General features: G+C 40.0%; 1 protein-coding gene across 1 annotated transcript in view; it reads right to left on the bottom strand.

Annotated features, from left to right (window-relative positions):
- Positions 1-1,784: 1,784 nt before the first annotated feature.
- b4galnt3b (beta-1,4-N-acetyl-galactosaminyl transferase 3b) overlaps positions 1,785-19,317 on the bottom strand; it is a 20,234-nt gene continuing 2,701 nt past the window's right edge. Inside the window, exons 2-20 of the mRNA XM_030054692.1 lie at positions 16,849-16,904; positions 16,633-16,716; positions 13,927-14,022; positions 12,885-12,975; positions 12,692-12,792; positions 12,338-12,405; positions 9,681-9,759; positions 9,463-9,529; positions 9,124-9,258; positions 8,758-8,867; positions 7,312-7,412; positions 6,407-6,480; positions 5,081-6,302; positions 4,008-4,267; positions 3,743-3,896; positions 3,577-3,649; positions 3,318-3,471; positions 2,840-2,966; positions 1,785-2,320 (exon numbers count right to left, since the gene is read on the bottom strand). Of these exons, the coding sequence (XP_029910552.1) occupies positions 2,209-2,320; positions 2,840-2,966; positions 3,318-3,471; positions 3,577-3,649; positions 3,743-3,896; positions 4,008-4,267; positions 5,081-6,302; positions 6,407-6,480; positions 7,312-7,412; positions 8,758-8,867; positions 9,124-9,258; positions 9,463-9,529; positions 9,681-9,759; positions 12,338-12,405; positions 12,692-12,792; positions 12,885-12,975; positions 13,927-14,022; positions 16,633-16,716; positions 16,849-16,904 (3,164 nt within the window). The 3' untranslated portion in view covers positions 1,785-2,208. The remainder of the gene's footprint in view (positions 2,321-2,839; positions 2,967-3,317; positions 3,472-3,576; positions 3,650-3,742; positions 3,897-4,007; positions 4,268-5,080; positions 6,303-6,406; positions 6,481-7,311; positions 7,413-8,757; positions 8,868-9,123; positions 9,259-9,462; positions 9,530-9,680; positions 9,760-12,337; positions 12,406-12,691; positions 12,793-12,884; positions 12,976-13,926; positions 14,023-16,632; positions 16,717-16,848; positions 16,905-19,317) is intronic.

Raw genomic sequence — 19,317 nt, 5'->3', positions numbered from 1 at the left:
GCCCGAATGCTTTGGTACAATGAGAATGGAAAAAAAAAAAACAAAACACTTTTTTTTTTTTTTTTTTTTTTTTTGCTTTTGGCAGTTTCATGAGGCACCAAGGCATTTAGTGAACGTTTATCAGGTCAGGAGGCAAAGGTGAAGGAAAAATGTTCCTGTACACTTGGTGACATCAGAAAATATGTTTGGGGTCGACGAAAATTATGTAGTATTTTTTTTTTTTTTTTTTTTTGCCCTAGATGACAGTTGAAATAATTAGTTCACATCTATAGAAAACAATGAATGGTTCTTTTGACTGGAATGTGAATAATCAGAGAAAGCTGCCATTAATCATGTCTTAAATAGTAACAATAATAATAATTAAAAAAAAATCTGATAAATACACATGCTCTGATTTTGTTCACTACCATTAACACAAGGCTATTTCCAGTCGGTGTACTGTGTTGACTGCCACAACAGTATTTCCTGCTGTTGGAATGAGAAACTTCAAACGCGATGGTAAAACCAATCAAATCAATGTCAAATCTAGGTTCAGATCTTGTTGGCTCACTGGTTTGCAAGTATAACGGAAGCGGTCTGAAGGTTAGGATATGGACACTACTGACTTGTAGTGAAAACATAAACTCTCAATATTCATCAAAACAATTATTCTTTTGAAAATAAAACAACTTCAGTAGGTTTCAGCAGTACCTATATACACAGAAAAGACTGAGCTGGCTGCATGGACATGTATTATGTTAAACACTTAACTACAATGATCCTTTATGCTGCATTTACACAAATAAACTTTCAAACATTATCATCTCTTAAAATAGTCCTTTCTTTTTCCTACTCTGGATAAAATTAATTTGACTGTATGAGGAAAAAAATGGCCATGCAAGTATAATGGGCAGTGACTTCTACCACCATCCCAGGAGAACCAGTGTAAATCTGCATTTAAAAAATTAGGCTAAAATAGAAAAATAAAGGCCTTTTCATGGGATGATTCAGAATTTCCACTTTCTCTAACTTTGGTTTTCCAATGTCATGTTTGCATTTTGATATGCAAATATTGTCGGCGATTTGGGGGAGATTTCACATCACATCAACTGTCAACACAAAATGCACACATTTCTAACTCAATTTCAGTATCTTACGGCAACTGTCCTCACTTCTGATTCGTTACTCATAAGGTCACTGATTGCCTATTTCTGGAGAAACTAAATAAAAACAACTAAATAAAAAGTCATATTCATGTAAGGCTCTAAAATAATTGATTAAGGCTTATTCCTGGCTGAAGCTAAGGAGTCTCTGTGAAACCAGCTTAGTATTACATTCACAATTTTACATATTGTTTGGGGGGAGTGAAATATCTTCATCTCATAGCCCCAGAACCTGAATAAGAGTATAGAAGAAGGCACATTTAATTTTGCGATTAAATGCTAGAACAAATAGGGAAGGCTCTCACTTGGTGAACTGAGGAGAACCTTGTAGTGTAACAAGTAGTGTAACAAGTGTAACATTAAACAACAAATGAGAGATGAGATGACTACAGCAATAAATAAAGCTTCCTATCATTTACACCATGACAGAGTAAGGATGTGCCTGCCAGACACAATAAGTAAAAAACAATCCAATAAATTTCTTTATGTCCAAAGCAAACCAAATGACTGTGCTTACACAAATTCCTCCTGTAGAAGTTATCTGGACAAGATTTTTGTGAGCTCTTTATGTAAGAGAGCAATCCAGAGAATGCATGTCTACATTCTTGGAGTGTGTATAAGCAGTTTCATGTGACAAATGTTTTTGCATCAGGTCAGTTCCACGCAGCAGCTAGTGCAGATTATCATGGCTCCAGTCAGCAACATGGTTTCTAGTAGTATCTTCAGATACAGTACCATATAGTCAATGGCAAATGTTTACCAGTACCCTTGAAGTAGTCACTAGTACATCCAGTGTTACAGTGTTTTGCATAAATAAAGTCTTCAGTCAGCAGTATCAGTAGTGTCACCTTAGCATCAAGGAGCTGCTGTTTCAAACAGCTGGGGTGACTGGAGACAAGACTTAGTCCCGTGTCGGGATTTCCTACCATTACACCTTCTCAATGAGTCAGCAGGCATTATCATTAGGTAGCTGGAATCATGGATGGGGCTTAAAGTGCTGTGGTTGCCGTGGTTGTGGCTGTGGTTGTGGTTGTGGCGATGCTGTCGCTGCCGTCACTGCACAGGGTTACCTACGGTTTGGCAGCGTGCGCCGGTTCCACATGCCACGTTTGGAGTGGTAGTGGTGGAAGAAGTTCCTCAAATAGATCCTCTCCACTTCCAGACCAGACTGGAGGATCCTAGAGCAGAGAGCACGGGAGAGCAATCAAGTGATGATCTTTTTTTGTGATAGATGTTTATCACATGAGCCATTTTGTCATGAAGTAGCAGGGTAAACACGGGTGTTACATTAATTAAAATTCCCTTTCCATTTAAATGGACCAGACTCTTTCCAGTGAGCCAGCATTAACAACACCAGGGCCCTGTCTCTGTTAAACCTAAAAGGAACAGAACCTTCATTAATGTCATTAATATCACTGTGTTTACCCTGCTATTTCATGACAAAATGGCTGCTGTGTAAAAGGCCTATTAGTCTCAAAACAAAATCCACCCTCAGATACTCATGCTTTGCTCAGTATCATCAGTCTGTGACCTTCACTCTATTGAAGGGGCAAATTGTGTAAATGATGTATAAACATAATCAGAATGCATGTCTCACTTTCCACATAGAAACTGAAAAAGAAAAAAATAGACAAGAAAGGAAAAACAAACTAAAAAAGCCTATCCAGCGAGTGAAATTCAGAAAGCGAGGATCATACCTGTCAAGGAGCTCCCAGTCCTCTCCTCCCCAGCGGTCGGTGAATTCCTTGGTGTTCATTCCTCCTGCTGCGTCCAGATCGGACTTGTAGATCCCTAGCAGGCCGAAACCATTGACCTCCCAGTAACCTATGACACAAAGGCAATGTTTACACTTGTGATTTCTGTGTGATTTGTGAAATATAATTCTACTGCATCGCTGTATGTCATCATTTGGTCTAAAAATTACCATTCTGCAGCAACAGCAGTGTGAGCAAAATCTATTCATTTTGCATCCAGTATAGCTCCAGACATTTATTGCATTTTGATGTAACTGGATGCTATATTTTAACAAATTATAAAATACTTTGAATGTTAGATTCTTTGTTGAGACTTTTTAAGGCCATTTTTCTCACATCCTCAAACGTTCATGGATTTTTCAAGGCCTGGGTTAAATAAAAATAAAAATGTAAAAGTTGACATGTATGTGTATGCAGACACCTCGGGGCTCTGAGGGCGTAGCGCCACAGTCCAGTCTCATGACTATGGGAGCGAAGGCCATGTGACCCTCCACACAGTGCTTCCTGATGGTGTCAACGATGGAGTGAGGGAAGTGGATGTGCAGGTCACACAGAAACACTATGCTGTGGTCATCCTGGGGACAAAGAGGAGGGGAAGATTAATGAAATATATTACATCTGTGCATGTGTTCATTAATCCATCATCGGGCTTTGTCGCTGAGTGATGTTGCTATACTCACAGTAATAAGGTTGATGCCTGCCTGCAGACCAGCAGAGCGCTGAAAGTTTCCACTCAGCTTCAAGTACTTGTACCTGACATATCCCACACACAATATATAAGTACATATTAAGCATCATGGGTAGGTATTTAGTATGACGTAATGCAAACACAAACACAAGACATACCTGGGAAGTTTGGAGGCATGTAGAGCTTTCTCAACATCCATATCAGAGCTGCTGTAGTCAGTGATGATGAGGTTGAAGTTGGGGTCACCCGTCTCTCTGTACAATTCCTCCATGTCCACAATCAGCTGTTGCACCCAACGGGCTTGGTTTTTCACTGAGATACACCAGCAGACAAGCACAATTAGTATTTCCAGTCTAGGTGTTTGGCTGATTGCGTATAAAATCTGGAACAGGGTGTCGTTAGCATCGGGAAAGGTGGACGTACCTGGCACTATGAAGTGAACAGTGGCATCAGGATTCCAGCGAAAGCCAACAGGGTTACACAGCACCGTCTGAGGCGCTGCCTGCTGGAAATTAAAGTCCCTGAAGCGTTGCCTTTTGTGGCTAATCAGAGCATAGATGTAGTGCGACAGACGCAAAAGCTGGCCATTCATATCCCTTAGCTCCAGCTCCAAGAGGTACCGGCTGCCCTGGGGTCCATCGGCACGCTTCTCCACATTGACCACACGAACTAAGGTGAATCGCCTAGACGGACAGAAGTGTCAGGAACATTTGTGATGTGTGCTGGGAAACAATTCCTATGTTTTGAAAAGGTCTTAATTCCAAATGCTACAGAACGAAAAAAAAAAATACTGAATCGAAATAATAACACAGATCATTTTTGTGAGCAAAATTCTCAACATCAGTCTACTGACCACTCAAGGTGCTCTACAATGTATGACTTACAATCACCTATTTACACCCATTCTTACACTGCAGGCTGTCATGCGAGTTGTCAGCATGACCATCAGGAGTAGCTATAGGTTCAGCACCATGGCACTCTACTTTAGTCATTTTGTATGTTAGTAAAAATCCCAAAAATTTGCTGATTGCAGCTTCACACAAACTCTGTAAAATGTGCTTACTTTTTTCCGTACATACCATCACACATTTGGCTCTGGAAGCTCCTGATGAGCATTTGCCATTACTTTTGATACTTTACAGATTAAATGATTAACAAAATCGTCTATAGTTTAACCAACAACAAAAATTATCATCAACTGCAGCTAGGGCTGGGTAATAATAATGATATTATTTGGATATCATGACATAAGACTAGATACCATCTGGAATTTTTGATATTATATTACCATAACATGACATAATTATTGTGTTTTCCTGGTTTTAAAGGCTACATTACAGTGAAGGTATGCAATATTTTGTGAAAGCACCAATAGTTATCCCTACAGTATTATCACAGTAATGATGTCAAGGTATTTGGTCAAAAACATCATGATATCTGATTTTGTACACATTGCCTCATCCTAGCTGTAGCCCCAATATGCACAACACACTTACCCATGGTACTTGAGGTTGAGTTGGTCCATGAAAGCCTTGACAATGGGCTGAGCATCTTTAGAGCGGAGCATGAGGTTTCCAGAGATGTTACAGCGCAGGTCTATCCAATCAGAACGTAGTGCCTGAAGGTCCAGCTGGTTAACTTGGAAGGTTTGGCTCCAATTGACCTCAGGGTCAAACACGGGCGGAGGGCTGAAGTCATCGACCAACTCGTCTTCATCACCTTCCTCAGAGTCTCCCGCTGGTCCCCAAAAAGAATCTCTCTCACTGCCCTTGTTTTCGCTCCTTCTCTCAAACCTTTTGTCCACCTCCTCTTCCTCCCCTACATTGTCCTCCTGTCCTTTTGCATCTAGCCACCGTCTGACTGTCTTGCCTCTGGTGGTCATCCTAGCTCTGTATATAGGGCTGTCTATATCCCTTTGTAAAGGCATATTCATCTCTATCTCCCTTTCCCTAAGGCTCTTCCAGGTAACTGCAGCTCTCTGGTGGTTTGGCCTCACCACAGGAACTTTGATGTCTAGCTTTGGAGGGGTGAAACGCTTTATGGTGACTGGCTGCTGCCCCATATTGCGATTGTCATACTTCTGCTGCTGGGCCACTGTGGGATTTTCAGACACAGAGACATTCCTGTCTTGAGGTTGAGGCTGTAAGTCTTTCTGCCTCTGGACTTGTTTGTCTTCTTTCATCCTAAGAGGCCTGTGGACACGACGATGTTTAGAATCCACCTGTTGGTGATATGAGGGGCCAGCTGGCTTCTCCTTAGCTCCTCCTTCTCCCTCCACTGGTACTGGTGGTCCTCTCCTTTCTACTGATTTGAGCTTTTTTCTCTTGGCTGGTCTTGGTCTTGCTATTGGTTTTATCTGTTCTACTTGTTTCACCGAGTTCTCTGGTTTCAACTCTGCTGTGTTCTGCTCCTGGAGTTTGTGACTTTCAGAGTCTGGTGTTGGCACAGACTGCAAAAGTTCTGCTGTTTTTTCTGTCTCTGGTTGACGCTTGTGGCTTGTGTCAGAAGCATTCTTGAGGACAGTACCATTTCCTTGCACATCAAAGGAGAAGAGCTTGCGCCTGCGTCTCTGAACGTAATCATCATAGTCGTCCCCATAGTCCGGGAGAAGGGCATTATTCATATTCTGGTGCTGTATGTCTTCTTCCCTCGGAGGGGCTTTTTTGTCCAAGTCTTTCTCATCATCTAGGACCATGTCCCTCCACAGGTAATCATAATCTAAAAATCACCAGAGACGAAAACAGAATGAAGGAGAGCGTGAAATTAACCTTTTAAACTTAAAGAACAGGGTGCTGTGGCTGTTGGCTAGTTATTTAACCTACCTCTGGAACGGGCTATTTTCCTACTTTCCTGACCCTCCGGACGATCCAGTCTCATGTACCTGGAGAAGCCAAACCTTGATACAGGGGATAACAAATCAAATTATGTCTGAGGTGACTTTAGAAGAAAGCACTCAATCAAAAATCACTCTAAACTGATCTTAGGCTGAGACTGTAATGTAGGGGTCATAAAAAAAAAAAAATAATAATAAAAAAAAAAAAAAAAAATAGAACAAATGGACAAATTTTCATCCTATGTAGCAGATCTCAGTACATCAGAAGGCACAGTCCCCTCTGCTGGTGATGCTGGTGATGTGCATGTAGTTATGTCCTTTCCATACACACAACATTTAGTATTAACCCTATAAAGCCATTTGTATCATATATGATACACAGTTTCAATTCCGTTTTTCGTTTTCAGTTTAATCAATACTTGACCAAAATACTGTTGCATACCTTTGAACACTTCCCCTGTTCACCCTGGACCATACCATTGGCACTTCAAGTACATATCATATATCATACACCAGAAAGGTCGTGTAATAACATATTTTTTGAATTTTTATATATATATATATTTTGTTATAGGACTAAATAAAGGGTTCAATTTAAAAAAAAAAAAAGGGAATTTTCTGCTAATTCTTTCATAGTTCAGGCTTTATAGGGTTAAGAGACAGGATTTGCTAATCTAACTGTTTTGTGCTCTAATGTCTATTCATGGCAATCTGATAATGAGAGACATACACCCTGGTCAAAATCTGGACTCTGGACTGCACTGTTTGTTCTGAAAGTCCCCAACTAGCAGCTAATAGGACTTTATTTGAATGATGATGTTCTGATGGAGAGACACTGAAATGTCACACGTTACCACCACCTCCCCCTTTCCCTCAAAAGCCCACAGGTCTCACCTCTTCAGGTAGAGGGGGCTCTCGTGGTAGAAGCAGCTGTTCTCTGTCTCCATGTGTGTGAGACGAGTGTAATCGTTGGGGTAGATGTAAGTCAAGTGGACCTGGGTAGAAATGATATGAAAGCCATTGGAGCTGTGCTATTAGGTAACGCAAAGCCATAATTCAGAAGATGTGAGTAAGTAATGTGACCATCACCCGTGATCACAACAATTAAACATGTGTGCCCAGAGCTGAGACAAAAAAAAAAAAAAAACACATCAACACATTGTACCCAGCCATGCTGCACATCACGGGTATAGCACTTCCACAAAATAGGCTGCAAAGTGTGTATCTGTTTGTGTATGCCATAGGATTCAGAATTTTCGTCCAGTAATTTTAAGCCAAATAAGGGGTCAACGTCAAACAAATTGCAACAGAAACAAACTCAGTTGATTTTGTATCCTCGACATGTCCTGAGTGAGGGAAAAAAGCCCCGAAGAATCCCACTGGGGGAAAGTTTCAAAAAAGACCAAAATATAGCCCATTCAAATGCCTGTTAACTTTTTTTCTCATGTGAATAGGGTAAAAATTTTGACCTTTAGGTATCACCATGAAAATTGCTGAGTTGATTACTTACCTTAAGACAAATAAAAAATGTATTGCAAGTTTTTTGAAATTGTTTAGTAACATGAGCTAATTTGCATAAATTTGCATAAACTCCACAGCTTTACTACAGAGGGCATATAAAGTGGTCTTCTTATGATACTAGCATGAAAATTGGGATGAGCTGTCTCCATGGGTCACTTGACAAGTAACCACTTAGAAATTTCAAAATGGCTGCCATTTTTCAAGATTGCTACCACCTTAGTGGAGCAGTTATGACATGCTGCAATGATAACTGCAAAAGACTGGTTTTAAGTTCCTTCTTCTTTAATATTCATTGGTAGCCTAAATGGGTTCCATTCAGACCTTAATGTTTAGTGTTTGACTGTGATATGTCAACAGGATTGATTATGAGATTTTCACCTGGCTATACCCAAGGTTTATATCTGTTGTAGGATTTATGCACATTAGTGTGTACATAATTCAAATATACACCATTTGCTCATGCAAATTTATGAAAATTAGCTCATGTTACTAAACAATTTCAAAAAACTTGCAATACATTTTTTTTATTTGTCTTAAGGTAAGTAATCAACTCAGCAATTTTCATGGTGATACCTGAAGGTTAAAATTTTTACCCTATTCACATGAGAAAAAAGTTAATAGGCGTTTGAATGGGCTATATTTTGGTCTTTTTTGAAACTTTCTGCCAGTGGGATTCTTCGTGGCTTTTATTCCCTCACTCAGGACATGTCGAGGATACAAAATCAATTGAGTTTGTTTCTGTTGCAATTTGTTTGACCTTGAGTCATAAAATGACTGGACTATTTAAGTTAAGTGAAGGTTAAAGTCTTAATAACTTACAAACTGCAGGCCCTGGTAGCGCATCAGAGGGAAGCCTTTGATAATATAGCTGGGCTTGTAGGAGCAGTCAGGCAAAACCCCCTGCAGGAATCTGTTGTTTATCAAAGGCACTGCGCACACACACACACACACATACACACACACACACACACACACACACACACACACACACACACACACACACACACACACCACAGCATGCCCAAACAACATAGCACACACAGGTCAGATAAGAGATTAGTTTGGGCATTTAAGAGGGCAGAGTAAGTTGCACCCTACCTACCCTACCTAGTATATCCCGGATAACAAGAATTTTTTTTTTTATCTACCCTGTGACAGAAATAGGCGGCTAGAGAGATGCCTCACCATGGTAAAAGGTGTCCCTGGGGTCCTCCCTCAGCATGTCCACCTTTGCACAGGGATGTTTTCTAGGGGTGTGTGTGTGGCTCGCAGCTGTCTGTGGAATATGGGCCACATTGCTCATTAACAACGTTGATTCATCTGTAGGACAAAACCACAAGGTATCAGAATGAGGAAACATGCACTTGCGGAATCACAAAACCAGCAGAGTGCCTTTGACAAAGGTCAACATTCCTGGATGATAGCGGCGCGTATGATATATATTACACAAGCATACTTGATTCAAACAGAAATACACACATTGGTCCATTGGCAGATAGCAGGAATGAGTGTGTCTGTACTTACTAATGTAAAGGGAGATGTGTTTGGAATCAATAACCATGAACCTGATGCTCTCGTTCAGGAGTTGCCACTGTAGAAACAGCAAAAACAATGCATGTTTTACCACATTGCACATCAAAATGGGCACAAATTCGTCACATGAGAAGTGGAACCAGTGAAAGGGGAACAGGAGAGAGGGGGAATAGAGTTCATGAGACACTGCATTCAGTCCAAAAACTCACTGCCACCGCCACGTGGTCTGTCCCTCTGTCGTTCTGCTTGTGGATAATTTCAAAGAAGTACTTCCTCTGGGCAGACAGCCTGTAGATGTTAGTAAAAGTTGACAACAGTTTCAATAAGAATCTGGACAGATCACAGCTTTTCTGACCTACATTTTTTTTTTTTTAACCATTTTCTGCATATTCTCCTCATGATTCATCACAGTTATTTATATCTTATCATGTTCATTCGGACAATAGAGTGATAACTGTGAATGAATAGGTTATTGTGCAAATGTACTTCTGCATGCTGACATTTTTCTGGACATGAGGTACCATATCTCCATACTCGAGCTTCTGTAGAGGGGAAAACCTGCAGTGCATATACAAAAAGCTCTCAAGTCTCACGCTTTGGGCATGAGACACACACATTTCAACGTGTTAGCACGCTCACACGCCACACCTTGTATTTCTCATGCAGAGAAATTACCAGGATAACGCCCACCAAGTATTTTTTATAACAGTGGAACAGGTAGAGGAATCAAGTGAGTCCCGTGTAGAGTTCAGAAGGCCCTGCCACGCACCAGCTGATCAAATAAAAAGAATATTCCAACGATACATTGATTCACACGCTTGCTGAAGTAGCTACGGAAGATGTCAATTGACACACTGATGCAGTCGCTCGCTGAAGTACCCCAAACCCCGCTGCCGCCGCCAAAATCTCATGCTGAACTCAGTTAAAAACTTGACAGCCCTGCAGACATCTTCATTACAACTGTGCCATTATATATAAGCATATATAGCGTCACATTCTGTGCATATGCTTATGGTTAACTCACTTTTTTTTTTTTTTTTTAAATAGCCCCCATCCCAAACTCTCAGTGCATATATGCCACCCTTCTATTGACCTCTTTAGTGTGAATATTACAGTAAATTTACTTACTTACTTCTTCAGTTTTCACAGACTGGTATACTTATATTTTCTGCACATACTAACTGCACATTTTAGATTCCACTATTTCATTCTGTATTCAAATTTGTATTTCACTACGTTGCATTTAAGCATACCTATATTTATACACAAGAATGGAAAATGTATTAATACATACCAATATTTAAATTTACCTAAATATTTTATCTATGACTCTTAAATATCTCGACCTACATATACCGCAAAAACATCCATCTGCCATACAGTGTGTTTTGTATCTCACCATACAAAACTCATTGTTTTGTATGGTGTTTTGAATTTATTAAACAAAAACATTACCGTTAATTAAAAGCATGAAAAGGAGGTGGCATATCTTGTATGCACTCCACTGAATACCTTTCTAGTTTTGTTATGTTTTGTTCTTTAAACTGGATCCATTTCTGCATTTTTCTATGGATTCCCTGCCCATGTGTGAAAAATGCTGGCAACATATGTCTATATAACCCATTAACCTCTTACTTGTCATTATTCCATTGCTCTTTTGTTTATATTGTTTCATTAGGCAGCGTTTAATTGTAGCCTAGTTTGACAGTTCAGTCCTCCTTCCGTCCACTCAGCTAAATCCTGCGGTCACAAATTTTCACCAACTCTCGCCATCCTTTTCCCCCGTGATGCTCTGCAGAGTGTGTGTCACCTGGGCTGTTGTGTTTTCTGCCATCTATCATTGTCACTGTCATTTCTTATTTAGGGTGTAAAGCTTTAAAGTTTGGAGTCAGCACCTACAAGCATGAAGTGCTGCTTTTATAAAACAAAAACAAGACCCAAGGCACTGCGGTCTATCTTTCCATTCATTTTTTTTTTATAGAAACATCATTTATTAAAGTGATAGTCATGGATGTAGATATGATGCATTACCCTATAATCGTAACTTCCTTCATTCTGCACTCCTTTACACCAGTCATGTCTTGTAGAATACTATGCATATATAATTGTAGTATATAATGTATGCATGGGCTGTGAATATTATATATTTGACTGTGATATAAACTTTGATTCTTAAAGTACTGCTTAGTTTTTGATGAGATGTTATTGTTTCAGTCTAATTATACATACTATAGACTTATCAGCATAAATGCTTATAATGTTATGAGCCCACTTATTCTGAGATTTTTGAGCTGAACGTCTGAAAAGTCAACTGTAGCAGTAATAAAAGATTGTTTTCAAAAATTGCAAATTATGTATACATATATTGCCATGATTTTCAACACTGAATTTCAGAAAATTATCTGAATTCTTTCTTAATTGCTTGGTCAAATGCTTTTATGCATTTGAGCTGGACTCCTTCCCTCCTTCCTTCATCCTTCCAGGATTTCTGCCTTCCTTGTTTGTTTTCAATATTTTTCCTTTATATTTTGCCAACTTCCTTGTTTGTTTCTTCAATATTTCATCATTGTCTTGCTTCCTGCTTCCTTGTATCTTTGCTTCTTTGTTTCCTTCTGCGCTTGAGTCATCCATTTTTCCATAGTGTTCTTTTGTTGCTGCACTGTCTCCTTACTCAGGTCAGGTCATGGGTGTCCTTGTCACTTTCTTCTTCTTGCGCATGTGTTTTGTCTTACCATGGTATCATTCACCCGACATCTCACACCAGCATTTATCTTCACGTGATCAGCAAATCAGTGAATGTGAGTGTGTGTGTATATGCGTGACATAGAGAGAGAGATAAAGATGTTAGCAGATAATTCCTACTCACCAAACCGGTCTAGAAGTCTGACTGCCATACTTGTCATATTCGCCTGGGGCCGTCCACTCAGTGCCAGTCTGGACAAACACACACATCACACCGTGAGTGACAAGTATCAGTTTTGCCAATGCCAACTCTCGCAAAGCACGTCAGGTAAAGATATTCTGTATTAAGGCTGTCAAAAGACAATGTTATTACAGTGTTCCCTCTGTAGTTATATGCATCTGTGGTGCTCTGGGCAATTTCTGCTGCTGTTTGAGTCTACGTTATGTTTCAGTTTGAGGTTCTGGTGCAAACTGCATGAAGCCTGCAGAAGTCTGCATGTTGGCAACAGTGAGCAAATGACAACCATACTTGCCCTACCTTGCCCACCCAGGCCAGTAGCTCCAAGTTGAGGGGAGAGTCATCTTGGCTGAGCCAAAACTCAGAGTTGTCATCAGAGCTCACCGCAAACACGAACTCTCCTGGGAAGAGAGACGGAGAGGTGCATGAGGCCGGGGCAGACACACGACAGGAACAAGTTGTGAAAGTGACAGAAAAGGAGGAACATAAATACCGTCAGTGTAAGGATGCAGGTAGCCAAAGATCCTGAGCCCATAGTTGGTCCACTGAGGAGAAACAGCAAGCTTCTGCACTGTAGTTCTAGACTGAACGAGGGAGCAAAGGGAAACACAGAGAATCAGCCATGATGTTGACTCAAAGCGAGGATGAATTTTGTGTTGAGGGACACAAGGATCTAGCATGTGGGTGCAGAATGCTCGTCTGAGCGAACACAACAGTGTACATGTGTGTACGTGCCTGTCCCTGCTTCAGAGTTTGTGCTGGGATTTTTTTTTTACCCTGTGAAAATGTTCAACTGCATTCCTGATAAACAACTACAACATTAACCTTCGGGAAAAAAATCATAAAAATTTAACCCTTTGAAACCTGAGCAACTTCATTTGATTTCTCTCAAAAACACGGGGAAAAGGGCAATGGGCAACTGAGCAACAACACAAACAAACAAACAAATAAATAAATAAATACAAATTTAATTAAATATATAATTATAACAGTTATAAATATAGTTTTTCTAGACATTTTCCCTAGTTTTTCAATAATTCTCTCTCTCTCTCTCTCTCTCTCTCTCTCGCTCTCTCTCTCTTGCAATTTTCAGGTCAACTTCTTGTAAACCTTTACCAATTTCTTGCAAATGTTTGGGTCATTTCTTGATAAGTTGCATATTGCCTTTGTTCCCATGTTTTTTTTTAAGAAATTAATCATTTTGATTAGGTTTCGAATGGTTAAATGCTTGTGAAAGGTGAGTGAAATCTGACATCCATCCGTGTTTCAGAGGGTTAAGTGATAGGCTCATGCAACTGTAGGATCTTGATATGGTTATGTACAGGAAAGAAACAGGAAAGAAAAACGCCTAAATATCAGTGTATATTTCTATAACTATAAATAATGGATGCATGGTGTTTCGGAGTGATATACCATACACTGACAAACTGTGTTCAAAAGGCTGAATTGGTCAAGTAGAAATGTTAGCTGTCAGTTAAACACAACTAATAAAAAAAATTGTGAATTAACAAAAATTTAGGAGAGGTTTGGCTTACGTGGGGATACAGTGGGTAGTGCAGGTTCTTGCGGAGCTCTGCTGTCGAACTGCCGCACCAGTCCTCAAAGATATGCAGGTTGGCCTGTCCCTTGTACTGCAGGGAGAGAGGAGAGGGTGATGACATGCTGGAGCACCTCAGTTTTTTAGGAAGCACCTCTTTCAGCGGTGATGCCACTGGGGATGTCACAAGAATCGCTGCTTCGGTACCGAGTCAAACTCCAAATTTTGACAGCAATACTAACACTAGTGTTTTTAGTACTTGAAGAGTGACTGCAGCCTTAGCCTGTATATTTAAATACCTGTTATGTTTAAAATTGTACAGGATTAGAGAACATATCAATTTATATATTGTTACAGCAGGACATTTCATACAGTTCCTCTAATTTAAATTCTCCTTGATGTCTACAGGCTGGTGTTGCACTTGTTACTCAGTACTTTTAAAAAAAAAAAAAAAATGCAGGCTATAAATACTTGAAACACAAAGTCTCTGTTTTCTTTTTATGAATAAAGGAGTGTGTACTGAATGAGTGATTTCTGTTTTTGCCTTGGTATCAAATTAGGCATCTATAATAGTAGTAATTTCACTGGTATTGGTATCAGCTACCAAAATCTAGTATCGTGACATCTCCCAGTTAACCATCTAGACTTTAATATAATTTTCCAAATCAAACAATTATAGGTCAATTTCAACAACGTTGGGCAATAAAATGATAGCAGCACTGAATCTGAGGCAATGTACTTGGAGAGACATTTTAGATAGGCACAGGAACAGATTAGGGAAACTTAATCTAGAGTGACACAACACCACAGTCAGATTGCCCCACCACCACCTCCCCCCAACTCATTGCTTTAACTGAATTCAGCTACAAACATTGGAATGAACGAAAAAAAAAAAGAAAAAAAAAAAAGGAACGAGTGGAGTTTCAGCAGAAGCCCAGATGTCCTGTAAACCTACACCTCTGTGACTTCTGCCATAAAGGCAATGTTATCTTGGCTGTGTGTATACATTGATGTGAGTGCGCATTTGTTGACTGCAGAACAGGTCAGACCCGAAGTCACGGTATTACCAGTCCTGTAACTGTTCATCAAATATTATTAGTGTGCAAGCCAACCACTCAGATGTTGTCAGCACAGTCAGTTAACCATTAGCGTGGCCGAGGCTCCAGACGAAAAAAGGGCTGTAAAACTCATGACACACAGACCCTCACTGGCACTGGGTATTGTTAACTGTAATTATTTAACAAGCTTCATTTCCCCTCTCAATAGGCCCCATGGTTTCCAGCTCAAAGGCCACCTGTCTGGCAGTCTGAGGAGCACATTTGGTGTCAAGCTCAACCATTTTTATTAAAACCTCTGGGGTGCAGAACTCTCCCACTGGACTTTCATTTGTAAGACCGTTTTTATTTGTTACATCTAAACCTTGTGTATGGTCACATCTGTTTGGGAGGCTTTTACTTGCAGATGGAAGATAGGCTCTTTACTAATGACTCCAAATTATTATATGTTATAATGTTAGAATTAAAACAAACATTTGTGGCACAAGAACGTCAACTTTCTTAAACAGTTTAGCCACTTCAGCACCCTTGGTGATGCTGTATTTTTTTTTTTTTTTCCAATGAGAAAGCAGTTGAGGCTGAATGCTAGCAGTGACTACATCTCTGCCTATTTCCACTCAAACAATGTCTATGTAACTTAGAAGCTCCACCTGAAGGCTGACATTTCACCATGCAAATGTTACCTTGGTGTCGTGTTTTTTGTGTGAGCTCAGGAAAATCAGAAACGCACAGAATCAAATTTTCCTTCACTTTGGACTGGAAGCTGCAGAGTCACATGGAGAACCACTGTGATGCCGTTGGCTGTGCTCGCAAAACGTCCGACATCCGTATTGTAGCCAGCAAAAAAATCTTTGTCTATTACACAGATTAGCTGAGGTGCAAACAAAACCTCTCTTGCATCACTATATGAACATTCCTAAATGGTATGTTCACACGACAGGCCAAAAAAAAGCAGTTACACCAACTTTCTCTTCAGGTGATCACTGATGTAATTAACATCGTCATGTGTTTGAACACCATAAATGAAGTTGCTTAACACTTAAAACTTCCAACATTTCCATTTTCAGCTTCAGGGCACATATCAGGCACTATCATGCTCATCACACAGCAACATATGTTGGGAATGCATTTGCTGTTTCATGTCACCAATCTCTACTGGAAACGACTTGTCACCTGCTACTTTGTCGACTGATGTGTGTATGTCGTATATGGGGGTATGCATCTCAAATGTACCATAACATTTTTACACCCTTGGACTAAATGTGAAACACATTTGGCTCACTTCCAAGGTTAGAGAATTTGCTTCAAAGTGGGGGAAAAAATCATCAGATGAATCATTTTGTAAACAAAGGCAAACAAAGGTTTTAGAAAGCCAGACACAATGAACAACAGCTAGCTCAAATGTGAAATATGAGGTAGTGACCTTCTAAGAGCAGCCCAGTTTAATGTAGTGGAAATATGATGAGTCTAAGACAGAGCAATGGATGCTGCCCAAACTCACTCTGCTGAGGACACACACTGTACACACAGGCAAATCAAGTGAAGTGGGAGGGAATAGGGCAGGCCCAGACAGGTTATTCAGAGTTCAAGAAAGGTGAGAAGAGCTGAGCCTTTTAAAGCACGCTGCAGCCAGACACACATATACACACCTCTGGTTTCCAAGCTTGTGGAGTATAGCTGGAAATCCAAACAGCTGAATCCTCCACTAAATCTGGCTGCTGGTCCCTTTCGACCTGGAAAACACATATTGAACTCATGCATGTTTGTTTTCCTTCACCTCACCCAAGAGAGTGAGGAGCCATTTCCATCCTTTCATTCATCACCATCCTTTTTATTTCAGTTTCTCTTTCATGCACCACCCTTACCCCTTGATCAGACAAGGCTCTTCTCCAGTTACTGCCCTCGCTGGCAGGGTTCACACCTGAGGATGAAAGTGCAAACAATCAGCCTGATGAAAAGACAAAGGGACGACATGCCGTGACTTCACGGAGTCACAATGTCACGCTAATGATTTGTAAGAGATTTAGATGTGGGGCACTTCCCGCAGGTGGAACAGATGTTGCTTTGGTTTCATCCTCCTGCTGACTTTGCATTCAAAAGAAAACAATCTAATGAAAACAATGATTTCCCTTGCTGGTTCTACTACTGAGAATTGATGTAGGCAAATAAGCAAGGCCACACCTACGAGAGTCAGGCTTACAGAAATGTGTGCAAAACCTGTTGAGCCAGCATGAATGTGAAAAACTACTCTTGAGTCCAGTAACTAGGGCCTATAAATCAACATGTATGGCATTGTCTGTATCTTTTTTGTTAATGTCAGATGCATTTTCACCCATGTCTTCCTTGTGGGGTTTTGTTGCATGAACAATGAAGCCCAGTGTACCCGCGGTGTCCCACCCACTCACTGTTGAGATTCTCGGCCGATGACTGCTGAATGTAACTCAACTCAGTGGGCAGTCTGGCCTAAGCTTAGTTTTCATTACTGTAAAGCTTTTGCCTTCAGTGAGAGGCACTAGCTGGAAGACTCAAATACAAACTAAAAAAAGAAAAAAGGGGAAAGAAAAACACCGGCAAAATAGATGCTGAAATGCACTTTTTCTAACCTTTTCTGTCATCTTCAAAATTATAGGCTATTGAGGCTACTGTGTATTTTGAGAGGACACCTTTGTGTGTGTGTGATGTGTGTGTGTGTGTGTGTGTTGGGGTTAAAGCACTAGTGGACTGGAGGTCTGTCATTATCACAAGGGTGGAGATCTACAAATACACTCCCTTGAGGCATGGGGCAATTTTGGTAACACAGAGTAATTCTAGAGTGGTGTTTAAGAAAAGAGAGGGGTATTTTTAACTGAGATCCACTGCACTCATCCAGCCTGCCCTCCCTTCCTCCTCACTCTGCTCTTCCGTCTTCATTCAAGTCGCACTTCTTCTTCCAAGAGGATTCCTTTTCTCACTAGGACATCATATTCACTGTCTTTTCCATGACTTTCAAGGTCTGGTGAAATTCAAAGACTTGAAGCTGGCACATTTTGGGTGGAGACGTGACAATGGTCAGCACAAGACATTTTAGAGCCTTCATTTTTACTCGTGGTCGAGTCAAAAAATCACAGTGACGTCTCCCTGATAGTTATTGATAGATAGATATTGAGTTGTGGCCCATTCTCCCGACTGTCTTTATGACTCAAGGTCAAACAAATTGCAACGGAAACAAACTCAATTGATTTTGTATCCTCGACATGTCCTGAGTGAGAGAAAAAAAGCCCAGAAGAATCCCACTGGGGGAAAGTTTCAAAAAAGAACAAAATATAGCCCATTCAAACGCCTATTAACTTTTTTTTTCATGTGAATAGGGTAAAAATTTTAACCTTCAGGTATCACCATGAAAATTGCTGAGTTGATTACTTACCTTAAGACAAATAAAAAATGTATTGCAAGTTTGTTGAAATTATTTATTGACATGAGCAAATAGTGCATATTTGAATTATGTACACACTAATGTGCATAAATCCTACAACAGATATAAACCTTGGGTATAGCCAGGTGAAAATCTCATAATCAATCCTGTTGACATATAACAGTCAAACACTAAACATTAAGGTCTGAATGGACCACATTTAGGCTACCAATGAATATTAAGGAAGAAGGAACTTAAAACCAGTCTTTAGCAATTATCATTGCAGCATGTCATAACTGCTCCACTAAGGTGGTAGCAAACTTGAAAAATGGCAGCCATTTTGAAATTTCTAAGTGGTTACTTGTCAAGTGACCCATGGAGACAGCTCATTCCAATTTTCATGCTAGTATCATAAGAAGACCACTTTATATGCCATCTGTAGTAAAGCTGTGGAGTTTATGCAAATTTATGCAAATTAGCTCATGTTACTAAACAAGTTCAAAAAACTTGAAATACATTTTTTATTTGTCTTAAGGTAAGTAATCAACTCAGCAATTTTCATGTTGATACCTAAAGGTTAAAATTTTTACCCTATTCACATGAGAAAAAAAGTTAATAGGCGTTTGAATGGGCTATATTTTGTTCTTTTTTGAAACTTTCCCCCAGTGGGATTCTTCGGGGCTTTTTTTCCCTCACTCAGGACATGTCGAGGATACAAAATCAATTGAGTTTGTTTCTGTTGCAATTTGTTTGCCGTTGACCCCTTATTTGGCTTATCCTTGTCTACGTTCTCTTTAGCTTCATCTCCTCCTTTTTCACTGGCGTAGATTTAATCAGAGAGATCTCAGTGTCCCTAGTTTGTGGTACATTCAAAGTAGGGCTGCTAAATTATGGTAAAAACCATTACTATGAGTATTTGGATCAGTACTGAAATCACAATTAT

Source organism: Myripristis murdjan, chromosome 6 (assembly GCF_902150065.1).
Source record: "Myripristis murdjan chromosome 6, fMyrMur1.1, whole genome shotgun sequence".
NCBI classification, from domain to species: Eukaryota; Metazoa; Chordata; class Actinopteri; order Holocentriformes; family Holocentridae; genus Myripristis; species Myripristis murdjan.
The sequence above is the reverse complement of the archived record's forward strand: the minus strand, read 5'-3'. Positions and strand labels throughout refer to the sequence as shown.